Source organism: Mirounga angustirostris, unplaced genomic scaffold, assembly GCF_029215605.1.
Source record: "Mirounga angustirostris isolate CCGP_5_RB_7025 unplaced genomic scaffold, mMirAng1.0.hap1 SCAF_12, whole genome shotgun sequence".
Taxonomy (NCBI): domain Eukaryota; kingdom Metazoa; phylum Chordata; class Mammalia; order Carnivora; family Phocidae; genus Mirounga; species Mirounga angustirostris.
The window spans coordinates 62,360,445-62,383,905 of NW_026991720.1; the positions used below are offsets into that span (position 1 = coordinate 62,360,445).

A 23,461-nucleotide genomic window follows, 5' to 3' on the forward strand; every position below is an offset into this window, starting at 1 on the left:
TTGTTTGTTTTGAATGTCAGCCGCTGATAAAGTTGTAACTGTGCCGGAGTCTTGTACCTGGGATCTATAAATTCTGTAGAAATATTTCTATGCGGTACCCACTTTCAGTTTTACAGTAGCCCTCCCTCCTTTTATTAAGCTAGTGAGGCTGTGAAAGGAATGCTTGCTCTGGGCCTGGCTGATCAATAATGACAGTAGATGAAGTCCTAGCAGTGCAGGTCATCCATGACCTCCTATGTATCCGTAGGCTATCAAGTCTGCCAATCGAGTTTAATTGGGCTCTAGCCTTCTATGATCTGCCTTTCATTTCCCCTAGAAAATACTATATCAAAAATACTGAGGCCAAACTTATTACATCTTTTAATGGTTAGATGAATAAGCCATTTACTTCCAAGAGAGAGCCTTGGGATAGGATGAGTGTTATGATAAGTAGAAAAATCATCAGTTTCTCACCGTGGTTACAAATAGTGTAATAACAAGGCAAACGATTTGCTAGAGGGGAAGACAAAGAACCAGGGAGTTGGCATATTATACGTGCCCTGTGAGAAATATAAACGAAAACATGTCAGGGCATAACTGAACTAATCAATTCTTCGAGAAAATTAATAAATCAGCTCCAAAAACGTATTCCTTTAAGGGGGGAATAAAAACACTTTTATCTTTTGAGATATAGACAGCATAAATCTTTTAGAATTCAAATCTCCTTAGCCATGTGAAACATGGAAAGTCAAACCAGTCAGTTTTGCACTGGTATAAAAACGGCCTGGTAATTTCCAAATATTAGGCCAGGTGCTTCAATATTATATGTGACCTTAAGCATGCTCCTTAACCGATTCTGGCCTTAGTTTTCAAAGTTTATTGAAAGGATTTAATAAAAAAAAATAATAATACAAGCACTCAATAAATCTGGGAGAGTATTATTTTCTCTTAAAAATTTGAGATCTTTCCTAGTGTTTCAGGGAAATGATAATAATGTACCTGATGTATGGAAAACTTCAGGGGATAAACAATAATCCCATTAGGAGTTGTTTTTACGTGGCCAGGGTTCCAGACATTAAGGATATTTTGCCCCATACTTCATTTGATTATATAGTTTGAAATTCTGAAACATTAGAAAATATATGCCAGATGACTTGAATAAATTGAGAAACTATTCCACATCCTTAATAGGTAGCCCCAAACCACTATTTTAAGAGAAATAATGCTGAAGTTGGAAACAATGTAACACAGGAAGTTAATGTGCAGTGTATTAAAAGTCTCTGGCAGTAACAGCAGGGGCTGAAGTGCCAAGTCCTGGAAGATTCTGGGTCTTGCTGGGACAAGCATGCAGGTAGAAATATTCCCTGCAGAGGATTATAACCTGACCAAACTGGCACAGGATTGAGGGTTATTATGCTGAGCTGCTACAAGTGAGCTCAGTCTGTTCCTGATCCTCAGTTATCACCTACAAATACCGCTGTTGATATTTTCCTCACTTTTCCAAGTTACAGACTGTTTTTGCTAAACAATAGGTATACATTTGTATAAACCTATGTGTGAAAGAGCCTGATGGATTAATGTCATTAAATCATTCAATAGGAAGGGTATCCTGAAGCCCTATGTCAAGCCACCACAATAATCAATTAAAAATTTGCTTTGCCCTTACAGCCTTTATTCAATGACCTGGATACGTGTATAGATTTGTCAAATTAAATGGATTTACTTTGCCATTAAAGTTCTGAAAAATTAAGCAAATATTGTGAAACCAGAAGAAGGTGTTGTTACTGCCCTCATCCCTAAAAGCTAGGTTAAATTCAGCGAATGCTTTTCAGTGCTAGGCATTTGAAACAAAAATGCAAATAGAAACATTGTTTTAAACTCCTCTTAATAAAACAGATTACTGTGCAATGGTAAAATCAATGTTATTGATCTTATCTATCCTCCGAGTAACAAACTTCAACTCCTATCACATCTGTTTAATTTGACCTTGAATAAGATTTGGGGGGAAATCAATTCCTTGATTTAAACCACAAACACTAAATAGAAACACTACAAAGGAGAAAAGAAGCATGTTGACTGAACCAATTGCTTTGCCAAAGGAAGTCTGAATTCATTTTATTGGATGTAATCTAGGCTGTATAATTTATCTTTGTGTGTTCATTTAGCGGCTTTGTTGTTAGTAATTTTGTTCTCCACAGCTAGCCAAGTATCTTGCCGTGGATATTTCTAAACTAAAAGAGTTTTGGAGGTTGTCAATGATAACATTGTAAATTCCATTGATTTATAAAGGGCTAAAATTTGAAGAGTTTGCTATGAATGCTCTCCCATTATTAAAGTTGTAAAATTGCTTCATTGAAAAGAAGTGCCCGCAATAATAAGAACTAATCAATAATTCCATAATTCCAAAAGAATTAACAGTATTATATGCGGGGTTTGCCATACAATGTTTCCTGGCTAAGAATACAGGTTAAATTATAATTCTAGTTATTTATAAGTTCAGTTGTAACAATTCATAACTTCTGTGACTCACATCTAAATTTCTTTGTTGTCCTAGCAATTAGGAAAATCCAAGGTTATCCTCAACATAAACCAGGGAGGGTCGCCTGGGTGGCTCAGTCATCGAGCATCTGCCTTCGGCTCGGGTCATGATCCCAGGGTCTTGGGATCGAGCCCCGCATCGGGCTTCCTGCTCAGCGGGAAGCCTGCTTCTCTCTTTCCCACTGCCCCTGCTTGTGTTCCCTCTCTTGCTATCTCTCTGTCTAATTAATTAATTAATTAATTAAAATCTTTAATAGGATAGTAACTCTTCTTTAAAAAAAAACCATAAACCAGGGTGATGATTTCTTTTTGAAATCTTGAGTCCAATATATTTTTCAAATCCTCTTCCAAATAAACTCTAGTGATACAGAGTGAGAGAGGAAAGCATGTATCTGTATACTTGAATAGAACATAACATTTATGTATGAGATGGAACATGTAGATAAATAAGTGTAATACAAGTTATATAAGAAGTGAAGTGTCAGCAAAGTGTTACAAAGAAATTATGGAAAGGAGATTAATGATGTTGATTTTTTTTTTTCACTCATAGTTCAGTTGTGAAAACCTGATTAACTTACTTGTTAAAAGACAATTTATCCTGACCTACAGAAAATTTGGCTTCTCCCGTTGGGAGTATTTTTAAATCCCATTTTTCACTAATTTGCCACGTTATTCCAGCAACTAATAATACTAGTGGTTTGGTTTATTTCTTCACTGCCTCTTAGCTTCCTTGTCAGAGATTTATATGACCTCAAAAGAGAACTCCTTAGGAATCAGAACAATAAGTTACTTTTAGTTATATGAATTAGGCTATTATGTTTTGTTGTCCTTAATATACATCCTCTTCTAGTGTTAATGCTAGTGGTCAGTATTTGACCACTAGCAATAGTAGAATCAGATCTTGAAGATACAGGGAAGAATTAGGAAACTTAAAAATCACTTAAGTATACAATCAACAAGACAGTATACTTAAAACTCTTACATCAGCTTCCTATAGTTACCTTTTAAAAAGTAAAACTCTTGGGTGCCTGGGTGGCTCAGTCGTTAAGCATCTGCCTTCGGCTCAGGTCATGATCCCAGGGTCCTGGGATCGAGTCCTGCATCGGGCTCCCTGCTCAGCGGGAAGCCTGCTTCTCCCTCTCCCACTCCCCCTGCTTGTGTTCCCTCTTTTGCTTTGTCTCTCTCTGTTGAATAAATAAATAAAATCTTAAAGAAAAAAAAAGTAAAAACTCTTGTATAAAGTAAGACATTTGTGTTTTCTCATTATCTTTCTCTTGTGTTCCTAATAAATAATAGATGTTTGCTGTATTTTTGAAAATAGTTTTACTATAATTTGTCAAAAACACAGTATTTTATTTTTCTTTGAATTACTGGTTGACAATTTTTGTTTTAATTATATTCACTCTTTTTGTCCCCAAAATATTTTAATTTATGAATATACTTAAAATCCCATAATTGGGATAATTTGAAACTGGGGACAGCATGGAAGAAAAAATAAGAATAGAGACACTAAATGAAACCATGAGTAAAGCAAAAAACTGCTTATCATAATGCTCTATATACTTTTATTATTTTGTTATTTATTAAGAAATATACAGCTATAAATATAGTCCTCTTTGAGCATGTACTGTGTATTGGATATACTCCATTATAAATTTATTTTATGCCACACATATTTTGTAAAAATAAAGTGTAGAATAATCTGGAAACTTATAATCAGCAATAAGCCTATTTATTTATACAAAGATGCAGAATTTGTCCTTAAATTAGTAATTTGAATTTCCACAAATTTCTTATAGAGCAAGTTAGAAAATATGTATTTATTAATGGAGAGATTTTTATAAGGGGATAAGGTATAATTATTACATTTTGTTCTAGTAGCACAATTACTATTATTAAATTTATACATCCTGACTTGAGAAGCTTTATTGAGGTCTAGTTTGGAAGAATTAATTTAGTTGTAAAATTCTTAGCAAAAACAAACAGGCTCCTGGAAGTTAAATAATACAGGTTGGTGACTGTTTAGCAATTTTAGTAATGAAAGATTTAAAGGTACTAAATTACCTGGTTTTTTGGGTTACCAAAGAGGCAAAGTAATTTCCCTTTGCATTTTCTAGGTGTCCTGAAAGCCTTCGACCTGAAACAGTGAGACCCTGTCTGCTTCCTTGTAGGAAGGACTGTATTGTGACACCATATAGTGACTGGACATCATGCCCCTCCTCATGTAAAGAAGGTATGAGCTACAGAGTTCTGAAGGCTACTCACCTAGAAAACACTCACCAGGCAGGACCTCCAAGTTCTTCTGGCTGAGCATGTTTGTGATTCTTACATGGGGCTGGGTAATCCTGGTTTGTCGTGCATGCCATAAAATTCTAGTTTCCTTCTAGAAAATAACACAGCTTTAAAGAACCAAACAAATGAGTTTTAAGCCAAAAACTGATTTAAGACTATATGATGTAGATCAAAATGAATGGATTCTAGGCTTTATTATATTAATAAGGTTTCCTTTAACATTAATTCTAAAAGAATGTATAGTGTCCCTGTGTATTTCAAAAAGAATGTACAGCAATCTTATCAGTACTCATGGCTTCCAGCCCTCTTACTGGAAAGAAATAGATAGCCATGGGCCCAGATTCACCATAGATTCAATTATGCAGCCCCCAAGCCTGGGAATAAAGGAAAGAGAAAAATGGCCGGATTGTACCTCTTCTAATACTTAGGTGCCATGAGGCATTTGCAGGATGAGGATTTGTTCCCAGTTTGGTTTGGTTTTGCTTTTATTACTTACAAAGACTCTTTAATATCATGGCAGACACTTTGATAATTCTTTACCCTCCAGGATGGGGTCCTTTCTCATTGCTGCTGAGAAAGATATCAGTATCCTCCAGGTAACTTATGCAATACCCGAGCAAATTTTCTCTCAGTGTCACGGGTGATACTGTCTCCTTTTTTTTTTTTTTATTTTACTCTCCCAGCAAATACAGATAGTTTTTCTTAAATTTTTTTATCCTTTTATTTTATTTAGGCTTCTGGAATCTTACTAAAGAGATTCAATTAAGAATCAACTTCTAGGGGGGCCGGGGTGGCCCAGTTGGTTAAGCATCTGACTCTTGATTTGGGCTCCGGTCATGATCGCAGGGTCATGAGATCAAGCCCCATGTCCGTGTTCCACACTCAGTGCAGAGCCTGCTTGAGGTTCTCTCTCCCTCTGTCCTTTCCCCCATTTACTCTTTCTCTCTAAACAAGTGAAATCATTTTAAAAAAAGAAGAAGAAGAATCAATTTCTAGATTAACAACTATTTTAAATTGCCAAAAATTATTTAAATCCTTAAGATATTATATGAGATCATAAATTTAATAATGGATTGGTTTTACAGTGTGATTATCATTTTATACAGTTAAAACATGAGTTCCTTTTTATGCTTTTCAAAAAATTTTAGGTACCTTTGAAACATCAAATAAAATTAAACCATTAAGTGAGCAAGGATATAAAATTTTGATTTTAAAGGTCTTTTAAGACATCTAAACAGGTTTTGGTGCAAAAAGTTTTAAGCATTAATATTTTCAAAACAGTGTTAATGGCATTAAACTTAGCCATAAAGCAATGTCACTGACAACTTTTCCATTTTCCTCTCTTATTTTCTTTAAATAACATGATATTGTTTGGTTTGGTCATAATCAGCAACAGAATTGTACTTTATCAGTCAATATTTCTGTGGTAAATGTTAGTTATTCATCACTACAATAAAAAAGGTTATTTATTACCTGGAATTCATGTACTTTCAAATTTTATTCTTAATGTTTTATACTTAATGTTCATGTTAGTATGAGATAAGGCCATTTACTAATAATTCCAAAATATGTGCAGTTACACTTATAATCATGTAATTAACAAACAACACAAACCATTTTTAAGTGAAATTTTTGAAGGTGGAGAAAAACCTTTGCCTTCTTCTTATATTAAATATTTCTTTGTACTGAGTAAAGTATTTTAAAATAAAACTTGAAATGCTCTAAAGTAGTTCAAGGAAATAAAGTTGAAAAACATAAAATATTCCATTAAATTGAATCTAGGATAGTCACAAAAGTGAGGAATCAGGTAAATTTTTCTCATTTCTTTAGGTCTTCATTTGAAATTAGTTTGGGATATTGGGATATATCTAGGTATTAGAAACTGGTTTAGTAGCCTATGAATTTTCTTCTGTAAGTTCTTAAAAATGCATTATTTTATTATGTATTATATATGCCTGGAAAAGAAACAAAAGATATAATTTAATTATAAAAATTCTATAATTTAAAATCAAATAATATAATATTTATTTTGATTTCTGCTGATTTTTGCAGTACTAAGAAAGTGATTTGTTCTCTGACCGTTTATAAATTTTTTTAAAAAATTATGTGACAAACTATGATTACTTACATAAGGCCCTTTAAATAAAATTTAGCAGACAGATAAATAAATAGACTGTAAATACTATGTACATGTTAATTAAATTAATACTCATATATATATGCATAAAAACTTATTGGATATCTTATTTATTGATTCCTATATATAACTGGTACATTAATGGCCCTGTAGAGAAGACACAGTCCCTGACTTCAATGAAGCTTTTGATTTCATTTAAATTATAGAATAAAATAATATGAGTTCTAAAATGCAAAACTCTTCAATATAAACCAGATAATATTAAGACTTGATAATAAGATTTAGTGGTAAAACAGAGCTCTAAGGAAGGGAAGAGGGAAATTATTGAGGGAACAAATAGTAGGGAAAATCTTGTTGAAATGAAGGTAGAAGCAATCTTTTAAAAGAGGGAACACATAAAAGAATCCCAAGAGATGACCAAAAGCATCAGGAAAACTCTTGGATGACCATGTGAATGTGTGTTGTTTGAGAGGAAAATGACAACTAGCCCATTGGAGCCCAGAGGGTAGGGAGAAAAATCAAGATGTGAAGTTGGAAAGAAGAATGGAGACAAGTTATAGAAGACCAGATTGGACTTTGTATAGCAGGACACAATTTTTAGTTTTGGAGCATACGTGTAAGTAGTGGGTCTTATGGTATAATGGAATGGGTGAACTTTAAATCAGCAAATCTTGTCTGAACACCTGTCTTGGCCACTTAGCAGCCAGGTAACCTTATGCAAGATACTTAAGCTCGCCAAGCCTTGCTTATAACATCTATGAGTTGTTCTGTGGCACAAATGAGGAAAATATATGGTAAAGGGCTCTATGATTTGTGAACCATGATCCAACTGACATAATTTATTGGTTAGCCTTTTAATGATTGATTGATTGATTGATTGATTGATTCATCCATCCATCCCATATTTGCTTTTTATTTAAGTTCCTGTAGGAAATAACCTTCATGCTGCATATGGTCAATGTCTAGTGAATTTTTTTTTTGAAGATTTTATTTTTTTTTATTTGACAGAAAAAGAGAACGTGAGAGAGGGAACACAAGCAGGGGTAGTGGAGAGGGAGAAGCAGGCTTCCTGCTGAGCAGGCAGCCCGATGCAGGGCTCAATCCCAGGACTCTGGGATCATGACCCAAGCCGAAGGCAGATGCTTAACAACTGAGCCACCCAGGCGCCCCTGTCTAGTGAATGTTTTAATTTGACTTATTAATGCAGTCTTTCTTAGAAGTTTGTGTACCAGTGTGAGAAAAGTATTTAGATCATGATGAAGAAAAAAATGTGATTATTATTTGTTATTTGTTATGTTTAGTGATAATTATTTTTAAATGCTCATTATGTCATTAAACATCATATATATTATTTTAAGCAATTATAATTTTTTTCTTTCTACAAAGATTTCTCAAATAAATATGCCAAGCACAATTTTAAATATAAATGTTATAGCAGTAAACAAGGAAATCAATGTTCCTTGTTCTCAAGAAGCTTATAGTCTGGTGGTATGAGACTGACCAGGCATTTAGTGATGGTTCTAATCTCTCAATGAGTATGAAGGATCAAGGCACAGGTGCAGGGGGGTTGAGGAAAGAAAAGGTGTGACATCATTTTGGAGAATGCAAAAGCAGACAAGCTAATAACATGTAGAATTTCTAGGCAACATGGAGTGCCCACTTAGTTATGTCTTTAAAAAGGAATTGCTCAACACAGTTGTCATTGTTTCTCCAGCCATGTTCAGCTGCCTGAGTGCAGAAAAAGTGTAACCAAATAATTGGTTTTGATTAGAATTGGGGCTTTTCCAGGAAAGTACAAGGAAAAAAGAGAGGAACAGGGTATCAAGGGTGTTTTCAAAAGAGTCTTCATTGTAATAATGGAGTATGCAATCTAAGTTGGTTTGGGATGGAAGTGAGGCTTTCCCAGGAAAGTACAAGGAAAAAAGAGAGGAACAGGGTATCAAGGGTGTTTTCAAAGGAGATGAATGGAAAGCGCTAGTAATTGATTTGAAATGGAGGAAAAGATCATTGAAGATGAGGAGGTACAGTAATTCAGAGCCCAGCACTTTGCATGGAATAACCATGTGGTTGCCAAAGCCAGTAGAGTGGTGGCAGGGGTAGGAAAAGAAAGGATTTCATTGAGGGACATTCTACAGTTGTTAATTAATGAAATGTTGGTAGCTGGCAGCTACAAGGTGGATAGCTGATGGAATGTTGATGACAGAGGAGTTGGAGATTTTTAAAGATAAAAGGAGAAGAGAAGTCTAGGACATGGCTAGAATCAGCTTCCACTGGCAAAAAATAGGAAGGAAACTTTCCAAGAAAAGATAGAAGATGAGAGACCATGTGTTCTAATGGGTGTCAAGGTGGAAAGATTAGAGGATGGAATGAGAAATTGAAAATCAGGTTACACATGTAGGGAGTGCTGTGGGTCCAGATGATGACGGAAGACATGTGGGGGGTCAGTGCTAGTTTCTTGTGGTGAGTGACAGACTCACCACACTCTTGTGGTGAGTGACAGATATGTGAGATATAGAATGAGTTTAGTTGGGCTGGTCTCTTGAAGGATTTAGTAACTGCTGTGAATTAAAATGCACGGTGCCACCAGGCTACTGTTCTCTCCCCTGGAGCTCTCGGGTGGTAGTGGCCAAGGTGTGCAAGAATGCCAGCTCAGAAACCTGCTGTCCTGTGACAGGAAGCTCTCCGAGAGGCAGGGCTGTTTCGGTCGAGCACAGGTCATCTCAGCAGGAGCAGGAGACCAGCCCTGCTTGTTCTACTTGGAAGCTCTGTACTGAATCTCATATAACAAAAGGCTTTCAGAAACCCTAAACCTAGGCACTCAGACTTTAAAAAGAATAACTCTAATTGTGTATTGAGGAAATAAAGCCTAGGGGGTGGGAGAGGGCTTTGCTGTTGGACAACTGTGCCAAGATGCATTGTGGTCCTGGAGAAGCCTTTTCTGTTTTTGCCTGTAGACTGCCTTAACTGATAATAACAATACAATGGTGTTATAGAAAACTAGCCTATTGTTGTAAGGGGAAAAAAAGCAATGACATGTGGTTAGGGTTTTGTTTTGTTTTTTTTTTTCATTATTTGGTATGAAATGGGAATAATCCAAGCTTTAGTGAAATAACACTGATTTCAGCACACAATTAAAAATAGTACATGGAGTTCTATGTTCAAGGATAGATAATAGCAACAGAAAATTAACTCAAGGATAGGGTGTTTTTTTTAATTCTGCAGGTAAAGTCTAAATCTTATTAGAGTTTTAGACTTATGAAATTGTGGAACCACCCTCCCTTTAAAAATCACTTTAGGGCGCCTGGGTGGCTCAGACGGTTAAGCGTCTGCCTTCGGCTCAGGTCATGATCCCAGGGTCCTGGGATCGAGTCCTGCATCAGACTCCCTGCTCCTTGGGAGCCTGCTTCTCCCTCTGCCTCCCACCCCCCGTCTCTCAAAAATAAATAAATAAAATCTTTAAAAAAAAGGGAAGAAAATTCTTAAAAAATAACTAAATAAAATAAAAATCACTTTAAAGAGGTAAAGTTACACTGTAGTATTGCAGAAGATGGATTAGAATAGCTTAGCATGCCAGGAAGAACAAAAAGAATTATTTGAAATGTTATTCAGCCCTCTCTCAAGATGTGTCTTGAAAAATCATTGCCAATAAAGATCAGTATGGAGTAGAGAGTAGTTTTAATCCCCAAATCAATGCACTTGTTAACTTTTTCCAAATTTTTATAAGTTTTTACACAGGACTTAAAAATAGGAAACATTCATGCATATAAATTACTTGTAACTATAGTCTTAAAAATATCAATACTTTTGATTAAATAATAATTTTACTGTTCAAATTCTGTTCACTCCTTTTTTCTAAACTGCATTTATTGACTTGAGAGCTAGAAAGGATATTGCAGAGAAATCTATTCTATGCCCTGAAGCAATATGGCACTAGAATTACCCCCAAGCATATGAAAACTACCTTTACGTTTTGCTTCTTGCATGAAACATTTCCCTTTCAATTTCCTAGCACTCTGCTGCTCCAGCCTGCCATCCATCCCCCGTCTAGCTTAACAAACCTTAGTTTTGCCTGCCCTTTAAGTCCTCCCATCAAGTAAATTCTCTGGTGAAATTTATCTTGAATGTCTTAATCTGTAAAATGCTATGACTACATGAGCGATTGCATACCCTCTGAGTCTTTGTGCCTCGTTATCACATAATTGTTTTCTGAATATCTAATCCCTTTTTTCTATTTCTATCCTAGATAGATATTTTCAAGTATAAACACTACAGGAATATTTCTCTATTTTCCCCATGTTTATTATTTCCAATGAACAAAACAATCCCTTATTTTTTTATTAATCCTCAGTGCACAGACTTCGTACCCATGTGCTTCCTACTATAAGGACGTGGATAAAAAGAAATAGAAGATGCTAACTAACAGTCCAGTTGAGAAGTGAAATAAATGTGGGCTCATTCAGCAAATATTTATTAAATCCTTACCATGTGTGACTGGTGTTCTACGTGCTAATACACAAAGATAAATGGAAGCTATGCATGTCTATCAACCACGTACAATAAATTGGGTGCAAATGCGTACAGAAAACTATGAAGGTTGTAAAATTCCAAGTTTGCCAGCTCAAGTTATTAGTGAGAAACCATCCACTTTTCTTTTTATATGTGCCGTAGCTCTCCCTTTGTCTGCATTCTGACCTGAGGGCTCTGTAACCTGGCTGAGCTCCACAGTGCTGTTTCTTTGAGTATACAAGTAATTTCCTAACTGAGATCTGAGAGTCAACGCACCTCCCGGTGGATAGAAACATGGATATCATGACACTTCCTGTGTAGCCCCATTAAACTTCCTCTGTCGGTGTTATATGTTTGGAATGTTCTGCTTTCATCAGCTCACAGTCTATGTTCTGTGGGCTGCAGAGGTCAAGGTATTTGAACTTTTTTAAGAATAAGCGGATTGCCACTGTGGAATCAATTATGGAAGTGAAAAGAGTTATCGTGGTCTTATGTATCAAATACGAGCTTGTGGACATTGTGGATGAAAAGACACTAGAATGTTTCAGAGTTGTACCTGAGGTGAAATATTTGCTTTCAAGTCCAAAAATGAAGTAGGATTGAAACACTACCTGCTGCTTCTCAAATCTGAACAGCACTGCCTGTGTCCCAGGTGATAGTTAGTGACGAGGGGCTTTCGTGTATAAGGGGCCACTGAGGCTGAACTCATTGTGTCCTCCAGGCTCCAGATCCGTGGGGTCTCAATTCCATCTATGTTGTCTGCCTGCAGGCAGAGAAGGGTTGGCGAGTTACTCACTCTGAGAATCTTGACCATCCGGGAAACAAAGACCCGCTTCTCCATGTTCTTTCCTTCTTTCCCCATTAAACAAACAACTACCTCCTTCCTCCCCCCAATGTTAAACACGATAAGAATAAATATGTGGTTTGTATACTCTTTTAAAAAGATGAAAGACAGTGGGACGCCTGGGTGGCTCAGTTGGTTAAGCAGCTGCCTTCGGCCCAGGTCATAATCCCGGGGTCCTGGGATCAAGTCCCACATCAGGCTCCTTGCTCAGCAGGGAACCTGCTTCTCCCTCTCTCTCCCTCTGCTTGTGCTCTCTCTGTCAAATAAATAAAATCTTTAAAAAAAAAAAAAGATGAAAGACAGATCGTAACATTAAAAAAAGAAGAGAAAGTGTAAAAGAAGGATGGAGTCAGGTAGTACATAGAGTTGGGGAAAGGGGAGAGGAAGAGAAAAATTATACAATAAAGTCAAAGTTAAGGTAAGCTCCTGCAGGGGAAGAAAATTAGCCTTGAGATTCTGGTGAACAAAGCAAAAAATAGAAGCCTGTAAGAGGAACAGGGAATCAAAGGTAAGAGTCTTAACAGATTGTCAAGGGAAACAAAATTTTCCTAGCTCTAAATTACTAGAGGAATTTATCACCTGGGCTTTAAAATAGGGGCCGTTGGAACAACATAATGGATGGAGGCAGCATTAGCAATTTTATTAGAAGTCCCATTGACATTTCTTAGATCTTTCCTAGATAAATGATACTTAATATGTAGAGGTTGCAACTGGCATTCAAACTGCTATTGTTAACAACTAAAAAAAAGTCTTTGACAATATTTTCAAATGCTTTAATTCTCTGCTACCCACTACCTCCAGCCCCTAATTCCCTACTTTATTACCTGTCGTATTCTAATTATTCACTGAAATAGTTAATGCAATCACTTGTAGTACGGGTTTCCCCCACAATGGGAATGATGCTAAAAACTTATGTGTGAACCCTAGAACCTTAAACTGGGATAAGATATACAAGGTTGTCTATTCCAGTAGATCTCAAACTGGCTCTTCATTCACAATTCCCTGGCAAGCTTTGTAAAAGCCAGATTCCCAAATCCAGCCCCCAGAGATTCTGACTTAGTAGTTCTGGGTATAGGCTGAGAAATCTGTTTTTGTTTTTATTTTCAGTTTTTTTTTTTTTTAAGATTTTATTTATTTATTTGACAGAGACACAGTGAGAGATGGAACACAAGCAGAGGGGGGGAGTGGGAGAGGGAGAAGCAGGCCTCCCGTGGAGGAGGGAGCCCCATGGGGGGGGCGGTGCTCAATCCCAGGATGCTGGGATCATGACCTGAGCCAAAGGCAGATGCTTAAGGACTGATCCATCCAGGCGCCCCTTACTTTCAGTTTTTGAAAGAAATTCTCCTATGTAGTCAGACATTTAGGAATCTTTAATCTGATTCTTTGTCCCCTCTATTATGGAAATCTTCAGTCCACATTGCTGGGAGTCACTTGCCCAGACCATGTTGAGGGATACCCCGACTTCATGAGGAAAGATGTCCCTTATTAGAAAGTTCTAATTGTCAAATCACATTTTCCTACTAACACAATAACTTAGTTTCATTTAATTTTTTATTAAGCATCCATTGTTAGGGACTGCTAACCCTTCTAAATTTCTCTGTTCTTATATCTGCATATCAAATATTTAATGATCTTGCAAAAAAACATAAATGCATCAGGGGAACTCTATTAAAATAATTCTTTAGGGAATTCTAATATAAGTGAAATTGTGCCATGTGGTCGTTTGCCCTTAAAGGATGTATATATTATAAATTAGAATATCTTTTATTAAAATTGTCAAGTCTTGTACATTGTCTCTTTCAAATACTAAAATATTTGGACATCTTTAGATGAGTAATACTGTCAAGTTGATACCTTCATTGAAGGTAAATCTTAATTATTTCCATTGGTTTTTTTTAAACATAATTTGGAGTTATTTACTTACAGTAATTGGTACTCTGAATGCTTCTGTAAAAATTCTGCCTCTAAGAAACCATTTTTGTTTCACTACTTACAGCCCTGATGTTTAGAATGTGACCTGAATTGAAGATCTTAGACTGTTTAACATGAATAATAAATGACTAGAATAATTTATGAGGTATGCATTTCAAATTAAGTGAATAACAAAGAAATAAAATTTCACATTAAAACATTGAATATAGTCTCCTAAGAAAGATTCATTAGAACTGTATGAGTCCCATGTGGTAAACAGGACCATGTGAAATGGCATAAAAATAAACTTAAGGTAGAGGAAGATAAATTAATTAGATCTGTCATATTTCTCGAGGGGAAAGAAATATACAAAAGAGCAATTACTTTGTATCTGCACATTAGCAAGCTTAGTTGACTATGGAACTCTTTTCTCTGTTTTTCACATTTTGGAATATAAATTGGTTTGGTTCTCAGTATAAGGGTCTGGAGAATTTAGAAAATGATGAGACTAGATGAGGCCTCTCGTTCAGGGCTATCAAAGCACATGATCCTGGAAGCAATGTAATGTCTTCACACGGGCTGGCATTTGGAGATTGTTTTATCAGAGCAGGGTACAGCAGTTAAAAAGCTGCCTCATTCCAGGGGACTCCGGAGTCAGAAAGCAGTCTCGGCACCGGGTCATCATTCAGCTGCCAGCCAACGGAGGCAGGGACTGCATGGACCCACTCTATGAAGAGAAAGTCTGCGAGGCCCCTCAAGTGTGCCAGAGCTACAGGTAATGGGGTTAAAGGAGAAGCATTGTAAGCCATGCACTTAGCAAATACTCCAAGACCATTTTCTTTCCAACGATGAGACAAGAAAGCCAAGGATGGTCCTGTAGGCTCAGTGGAATTTGTACTGGCTGTGGCTGTTAGCATTTAGGGGAGCTGCCCTGTTACCGAAATTATCTCCACGGAGACAAATATTTGTGTAAATTTCCAAATTGTGTCACTAGCTCCAGGGATTGGGGGAAATGTCTTATGGTGATATAAACTGTAAGAAATCCAGAGAAATGGTTAATAATTATGAAACACATAAGCAATTCTTTTCCTGGTAGAGGAAATAGCCTAAGCATTCCTCCCCTGACTCCAAAGAGCACCTGTTCCTCATAGATGTCGGCATTCTGGTTCACAAAATGACACCTTTATTTCAGTGATGCTAATAAGATGTCTGTGCCGTTCATTTGTGGCCACCCCAAAGAAAATGCAGGTTATTCCAGCTATAGATCATCATCCTGATAATTATTAGGGAAATTTTTCCTCATAACTGTTAAAAGAAAGCACCGAACTGAAACTTGATGTGGTACATAATCGCAATCTGATGACAGATGATATATTACGGCATTAACTGATGGAATGTGTGATAACAAAATAAGATGAATCTGATGAATCTGATGGCAGATTTGCCATCTTATTTTCTATGTATTTAATTCTGATATGACAAACAGTATAAATGCATGTTTACTCTGAACACTGACAACTATCAGCCCCAAACTTATTTATGTGGGAGATTTGTTTTTGTAAAATGTATTGTAATTGCAGTTTCTCAGTTACCCCTGCAATGCTAACCAAAAGATACCATACAGAAGGCTCATGACTTGAATACAGTTTCATAACTCAAATATAAAATAAACATACCTTATTTAAATGGAATGCCCCACTTCTAGTACTATCTGCTACATCTGATGGCAGTCCTAATAAAATGTGACAAGTATCAACCATACTTCAGTTTTAAAAAAGAAGGCTAAATGCCTCTATAGAGTTCATTTCTATAGAAACTGACAATGATGAACTCTTGTCTCCACAGCCATAGGAAGTACTTGTATATTCAATGCTGCTTTTTACAATGTCTTGATAGAGATCCAAATTACATTTAGATAGGACTGAGCATTGTGAAATATATTCCCACTGGTAGCGGTCAAAGTCATGTTTCCATGCCACCATCTCCCTATGGTTTGCCTGGCATTTTTGCCTCCTCCCTGTGAGGCTTCTGTTCTTTCCTTGCAGGTGGAAGACTCACAAATGGCGCAGATGCCAGTTGGTCCCTTGGAGCGTGCGACAGGACAGCGCTGGAGCGCAGGAAGGCTGCGGGCCCGGACGCCAGGCAAGAGGTGGGAGGCTCCACTCCACACTTGATTGGCTTTTCATTTCTCCATCATCACTCACTTAACCACTAGCTTTATGCGTCTGTCGCTCTGATGCCACGCACCATGCTTAGCAACCAGAGCGACAGACCTCAGTCCACTTCTACCCATTCCACCTGACACGGCGACATGGAAACTCATCCTTTTAAATTGTGTCCTTTGTTCTTGGACAGGAGCCTATAACTCCTCTGGTTGAATTTTTCCTTCATTCATATTTAGAAGATAACCAAAGCAAGCTCTTGAGAAGGTTAGGACTATACTGCACCCTGCAGCTTGTTTGGGATTTTTTGGTTAGTTTTTGGATCATGGCATTCCATAACAGTTTGCTTGTTACCCTAACAGTCAATGAGATCCTTACATCCTTGCCCGTATGAACTATATATGTGCATGCGTATTATGTACTATAATTGGGTAACTTTCCAGAAATTCTCAGCAGTGACATTCCTAATGTTGCCATGGCTATGCCCAATCCTGTTCATACTCAGTACTGATTTTTAAATGGCAGATTTATTTACTCAAAACCTGCCATATGTGGACTGCAATCTGTCTGCATTACTAGATAACATGGAATCTTGCAGAAATGAGTGACGGAAATGTTTCCAACATTTACTGGGTAGTGTAGTTATTTACGAGATATTGTGGATAATACATCCCAAGCTTTGGGACATGTTGTTTATACTCGTAGCAAGTTCAGCCTTTAGAGAATATGATTGTTTTTACTTATATTGACTTTGAGCATGTAAGTTCCTGCTACATACTTAAAATGTAGCTGACTATGTAATTAAATACACAGCCACCTTTTTTTAATTCATAAAAATGTGTTTTGCCCCCTCATTTGTAGTCATGTATGTGGTGATGATGCAAAAGTCTGAACATACAGAATTCCAGTTTTCATTGATTTTGATCCTTGACAGTGAAAAGGTTGCTTTTTTAACTTGGGAATAACGTCTTCTATTTGTTTTTTTTTTAAGATTTTTTTTTTATTTATTTATTTGAGAGAGAGAGAGAGAGAGAGCATGAGGTGGGGAGGGTCAGAGAGAGAAGCAGACTCCCCACCGAGCAGGGAGCCCGATGCGGGACTCGATCCCGGGACTCCAGGATCATGACCTGAGCCGAAGGCAGTCACTTAATCAACTGAGCCACCCAGGTGCCCTAACGTCTTCTACTTTTATCATCGTCCTTTTAGAAATCCTTATTTGAAACCTAAAATTTAGTTTATAAAGAATATTAACTACCTAGCAATTTTTAGAATTTTATTTCATAAGCTTAATTTTCCTTATTTATCCTTCACCATCAGCTATGGTGATAACATAACTATCTCCTATTACTGTTAGAGAGACTTAGGTACTTAGAATTGAAAGTCATTCTCCCCATTTCAAACCATGCATCGAGAAATTGAGTGATAAAAGAGCTTCTTGTTCTACCTTGCTCATTCCTCCTGAGTCAAGCATACAGTTGCATTCAACTCGGGCCCTACATAGAGTTTATAATGAAGCAGGCTTGAATTTGGGAATCAGGAAACATGAGTTTTAGTCTAGTTCTTTCACTAACACAGGGTGAGGCTTGCTCATCCCTTCACCTTCCTGGCTTTCAGTTAATTTAAATGAAAAGAAAAGAGGGTTGGACCAAATGGTCTTTCAGGATTTTTCCAATTTTCGTATTCTACAGTCTATGCACAGATAATACCCGGGGATCAAAGTGTGAAATGAAGTTAGGTAAAACAGATGAAAGCCGTATTTTTATAAAATAGCACGGGAGGAAACCTGAGATATGGTAAAACAGCACAAGTGTGAAAACAGTTTCAGTTCCAAATTATTCCTTAACCACTGCACAACTGTGGTTCATTCATTTCCTCCTTCAGAGGCTGAGAACATAATGATCCCCACAGTGCTTTGTGCACATTAAGTCTTCCTTCAGCGTTAATTCCTTCCCCCTTCCGGTTAGATCATGGCCCCAGGGAATGTGCACAGAGGTCATTGTAGGCATAAAAGCAAAAATATTAACATGGGCCTTTTGGTTTTCAGCACACAATCTGCATAGAAACTGTTCTTTTTGTGATTACTGGCAACAGTCTCATTTCCAAATCTGAAAACCTCTGTGCATTCCTCCACCTGGGTGTCTGCTTCATTGTATCAAATACTGTCACCCGCTCCCAGCTTGAAAGGGGGAGTTTCAGGGCACCTGGGTGGCTCAGTTGGTTGGGCGACTGCCTTCGGCTCAGGTCATGATCCTGGAGTCCCTGGATCGAGTCCCGCATCGGGCTCCCAGCTCGGCGGGGAGTCTGCTTCGTCCTCTGACCCTATCCCCTCTCATGTGTTCTCTCTCTCTCATTCTCTCTCTCTCAAATAAATAAATAAAATCTTTAAAAAAAAAAAAAAAAGAAAAAAGAAAAGGGGAGTTTCCTCTAGCTTCCTCGAAGCTACTTTCTCACTGTTCCATTCTTCGTTTCCTGTTAGTGGTGCCTCGTCCTCTGCCTGTACTTAAATAACGTTTTCTCATCTTGGCATATTTGTCGGACAACTTACTCCGTTTTAGCAATCTCTTCTATTCTCAGTATATCTGGGAAGAGAAAGTTGCATTATAACAAATCATTTCTGCATAAATACATTCAGAAGAACCCCTTCGACTTCCATATGAAGATAGCCTTTTTTGTTGTTGCCTTGGGTGATTAAAGATGCTTTTTCTTAGAGCCTATGTTCCTACAGAAACATGAAATGAGGAGAATTAAGAGTATAGAAATATCTTTTGCTGGTGGCAAAAAGGCAGACTTTTCTTCCTTTGATGGTCATGGCTGTTTTCAGAACTCTGCCTGTCAGATTCTTGCTGTTTTCATCTTTGTTCTTATCTGATCAGAGACTAAAATGCCAACTTGCGCTGTTTTTTTTTTTATTGTTTTTTTTTTTTTTGATGATTAAAATAATTATATGGTAAGGATTAGGATCAATCAGCAAAGACTATAGAGAAGCTACCCCCATCCTCTCCCATACATCAGACTTTCTTGTTTCAGTCACTCATTCAACTGTGTTTGAATTCAGAAGACTGTGTAGAAAGAGCCATGAATGTCAGCAAATGATATGTATGTTCAAGCCAAGGAAATTATATCCGGTTAGGGAAATGAGATCACCAGTAACATCACCCAATGAGAGGGAGTTAAAGACTGAAACTGATCCATTGCAAAAGCAATCATTTGAGGCTAAAGCACTGAAGAAAGACCTAAAGGATGGGCTGGGACTTGACTTGTCCCATAACATTAGAATAAGTAGGAAGGAGAGAAAATAAGATCAATTATTACAAGCTCAGTATTTGGAGAAAGAAAAACAAAAACATTAAAAGTGTTCACAGAAAATTAGGTAGTTTAAAGCTCCAGAGATGTGAGCTAGAGCCTGGGGTGAATTTGTAGAAGGCTATAAATGTCAGGATCAGTATTTTTGGCCTCGTTCAATAAGTGGTAGGAGCAAGGACCTGATGAAAGCACTGTTTTATCTGTCAGCATGTACAGAGTAAACTAGGAAGATAAGACGCGTGGGTCTGGATGCCAGCTGGCACAGGGTTGTAGCAATATGAGGCTGAAGTAATTGAGGCTCAGACTGGAACCACAGTAGTGAAAATGGGCAAAAATAAGTGGATTTTCAACATGCAGTAGAGGAAAATAACTTTAAGACCTAGTGGCAAACTATAGAAGCAGAGATAGAAATAAGTGACTCAAAGATGATCATATGGTCCTTTAACTCCAGTATTTTCAGCTTGAGAATAGTTGTGATATTGGTGAAACGTCTTAGGTCTGAAAGAACTAATTTTAGAAATTATATTTTTTATATTGTGCATTAGATATAATGGCACGGGAGCCAACTGGGAATATCCAGGTATGCATTGAAATGTAAAAATGTCACTCTAGAGATAGCTTAGGACAGCAGATAGAAATTTGGGTAGCATTTCCATAAAAGGATTTGATGAAGCCATAGGATTTGATGAAGCTGCAGATCCCTACAATATATTGTAATAAGAGGAAATGTGGTTATTGTATTTTCCCATTAATAGGTTCCTTTTTTCTCTAACCTGTCTGCATTTGTATAATCTTTAAGCATTTCTTTTTACCTAAAGAACATGGCATTAGCTTTAAATTACTATTCCCTTGCTTGGGTTGGAACTGACACCATATGAACTAAAATATGAGATTGCTAACTTCACCACTGTATGATTGTGAAGATAAAAATGTTTTATTGCATGGCTTTTCTCAAACTCTTGGTCTAGACCAGCTGTCAGCAAACAGTGGCCTGTGCACCCAATCTCTCTCACAGCCTGGGTATTTTTTTGTTTGTTTTTGTTGTTGTTCTATTTTTTGCATCTAAAGATTTATTGGAACACAGGTGCACCCATTTCTTTACTTATGGCCTATGGCTGCTTCCATGAAAATGAGGCAAAGTTGAACAGTTTGCTTCAGAAACCATATGACCCACAGAGCCAAAACTATTTACTATCTAGTCCTTTACAGAAAAAGTTTGCTGAGCCCTGATCTAAACTCTGAAGCCAAGTAATCAATAATAGAGTCACAACTTCTAATAGTACTGAGTAGTCATTACTCAGTAAGATCAGAGAACCCCTGAAGTTCATCTGGTCACTTGGGAAGAATTTTTTCCATTCAATTCAACATTAAAGGAACTATTTTAGTTATAAGAGCAGTGGACTTTGTTTTTTTTTTTAAAGATTTTATTTATTTATTTGACAGAGAGAGAGTTAGCGAGAGCAGGAACACAAGCAGGGGGAGTGGGAGAGGGAGAAGCAGGCTTCCCGCCGAGCAGGGAGCCCGATGTGGGGCTAGATCCCAGGACCCTGGGATCATGACCTGAGCCGAAGGCAGACGCTTAACGGCTGAGCCACCCAGGTGCCCCAAGAGCAGTGGACTTTAAACACTGTCACAGGAGTAAAATATACACCTTTAGGATGAAATTGCAGCATTCTTTTGGGGGAGGGGTGAGAAATAAAACTTTGACTCTAAAACTTTATTAGTAAAAAATTTTTTAAAAAAGAGTTAAAGGTGAGAGCAGATAATACATGGGATATGAAAGACAAGCGAGAAGACCCTCATAATTCCCCTGTCTAGAAGCTGATAAACATACCTGAGAACTGGACAGAAAGAGTTCATTTACTAAGTATGCATAAAAAGGACACAATGTGCGTGTCTCATAGAGTATTCACCACTCAGCAGAACACTTCCAAGGTTACCTATTATGATTCAGATTTTCTCAAGTGACTTGAACCTTGCACAGGAGAACAATAGAACTCTAAATTCTCTTTTACCAGCTTACTTGCCAACCGTCCTGAGTCTCCTTTTTTCCAGTCACCTACACCTACTTTTAGCCAACTGTTAACAATAAAGTGGCCATTATGGACAGACTTTCATTTTTGCTATTAATAGCGTAATTGTTCCAATTGTAGGAGTTATCTATGTTGATACACTGCAAAGGATTTGGGAAGGAATTACGTTGCCAGAGTTTCTTTAACAAGTGACTGTCACTGCTTACCATCCCAGCATCAACACTCACTATAAAGCAAATTAGTGAGAATCAGCCTTACTCAGAAATGAGTTAGAATGACACGGATGGAAGAATATAGGAAGATTCTACTCCAATCAAGTAAATGCATTCTTGACCAAAGCTACGTCCTCTGTATTTCAGAACTATGTGAAAATGCTTTCAGAAGTATTACATCAGAACATAAGAGCTTTAAAAGAAAATTGATATGTTCTGAAACTTTGAACATGTTTATTTATGACCCAATCCCATTACATTTTAAAGGAAAAGTAAAATAATGGTGAGGGGAAATTTTGTATCAAGCATTCCCAGAATCACATAATTTTTGCCCAGTCTTCTCTAAATTGAATTGGCTACTCTGCTACAAAACAGGATGTTTTCCTTAAGTTTATCAGGTGTATCTATAAAAAAAATTAGAAATCCTCTAGAAAATAAGTGCTTAAAACTTTGTGTTGAGTTGTGTATTAGTCTTCTTAGGCTGCTATAACAAAACGCTATAGACTGGGTGGCTTAAACAGAAAAATTTATATCTCACAAGTCTGGAGGCTGGAAAGTCCAAATCAAGCTGCCGGCCAATTCAGCTTCTGGTAAGATGTCTCTTTCTGACTTGCAGATGATTGTTTTCTTGCTATGTCCTCACATGGCAGAGACAGGGAGAGAGCAAGCTCTCTGGTCTATCCTTCTAAACGTATTAACCTCATCATGAGGACCCCACCCTCAAGACCTCATCTCTGCCTGATTACTTCCTGAAAGCTACATCTCCAAATGCAATCACATTGGAGGTTCGCACCTCCAGGGACACAGTTTAGTCCATAGCAATAACGAAGGGCCAGTGTCTTGAACAAAAAATCTCTATCCCACTGTACACAGCTATAAGCTTGTGGATACTAGCTCTCTCAGAAAGCTGTGAGAACAGGTTAATGCCAGTCCCTAAAAGCCAGTTCAAACTTCCTGAATATCATTCAGGGCAATGCATTCTTTCATAAAACAAGTATTTGTTGAATACACGTCACATGTCGCCTCTTGCCTACATGGCGGTGGGCCCAGACTGTCAAGAGAAAAAAAGTATATAATAAATAGTGTTCACTTATTTCTTAGGGTAGGTAATATTCTATGGGTATACATGATTCAGATTTTAAGCATATTAGTAATACATTAGTAATGTGTATATACAATAACCACTAAAGAATTAAAAGATAAAAAGAGGTAACCATTGATAGGGCATAGTGACAGAGGAAATGACATTTAAATCTAGGATGACAAAAGCAAAAAGGCACAAAATAAAATCTGTACATGTAGGGAACAGTGCATTGAGCAGTTTGCCTGTAGTTCCTGTGAGTGAGTTGGAGGCAAAGGGCTACGCTCAGGAGGACTGGAGTACGAGAAGGGGGGCCAGGAGAGGAGGAGAGGGAGAAGGAATATTGTTGCAATAGGAGATTAGACACAGTGAAGAATTTTAGCAAGGCTTTGGATATTGAGAATGGTATGGTCCAAGAAATTTTATGCAGTGGTATAAGAAATAAAGAAAGGAGAGCTATTTT

General features: G+C 37.3%; 1 protein-coding gene across 6 annotated transcripts in view; it reads left to right on the top strand.

Annotated features, from left to right (window-relative positions):
* Positions 1-23,461, top strand: part of THSD7A (thrombospondin type 1 domain containing 7A) — a 448,580-nt gene that overhangs the window by 357,618 nt on the left and 67,501 nt on the right. For all 6 annotated transcript variants that reach the window (XM_064575204.1, XM_064575207.1, XM_064575202.1 and 3 more), the window contains 3 exons: positions 4,635-4,750; positions 14,850-14,982; positions 16,253-16,356. In XM_064575204.1, the coding sequence (XP_064431274.1) occupies positions 4,635-4,750; positions 14,850-14,982; positions 16,253-16,356 (353 nt within the window). The remainder of the gene's footprint in view (positions 1-4,634; positions 4,751-14,849; positions 14,983-16,252; positions 16,357-23,461) is intronic.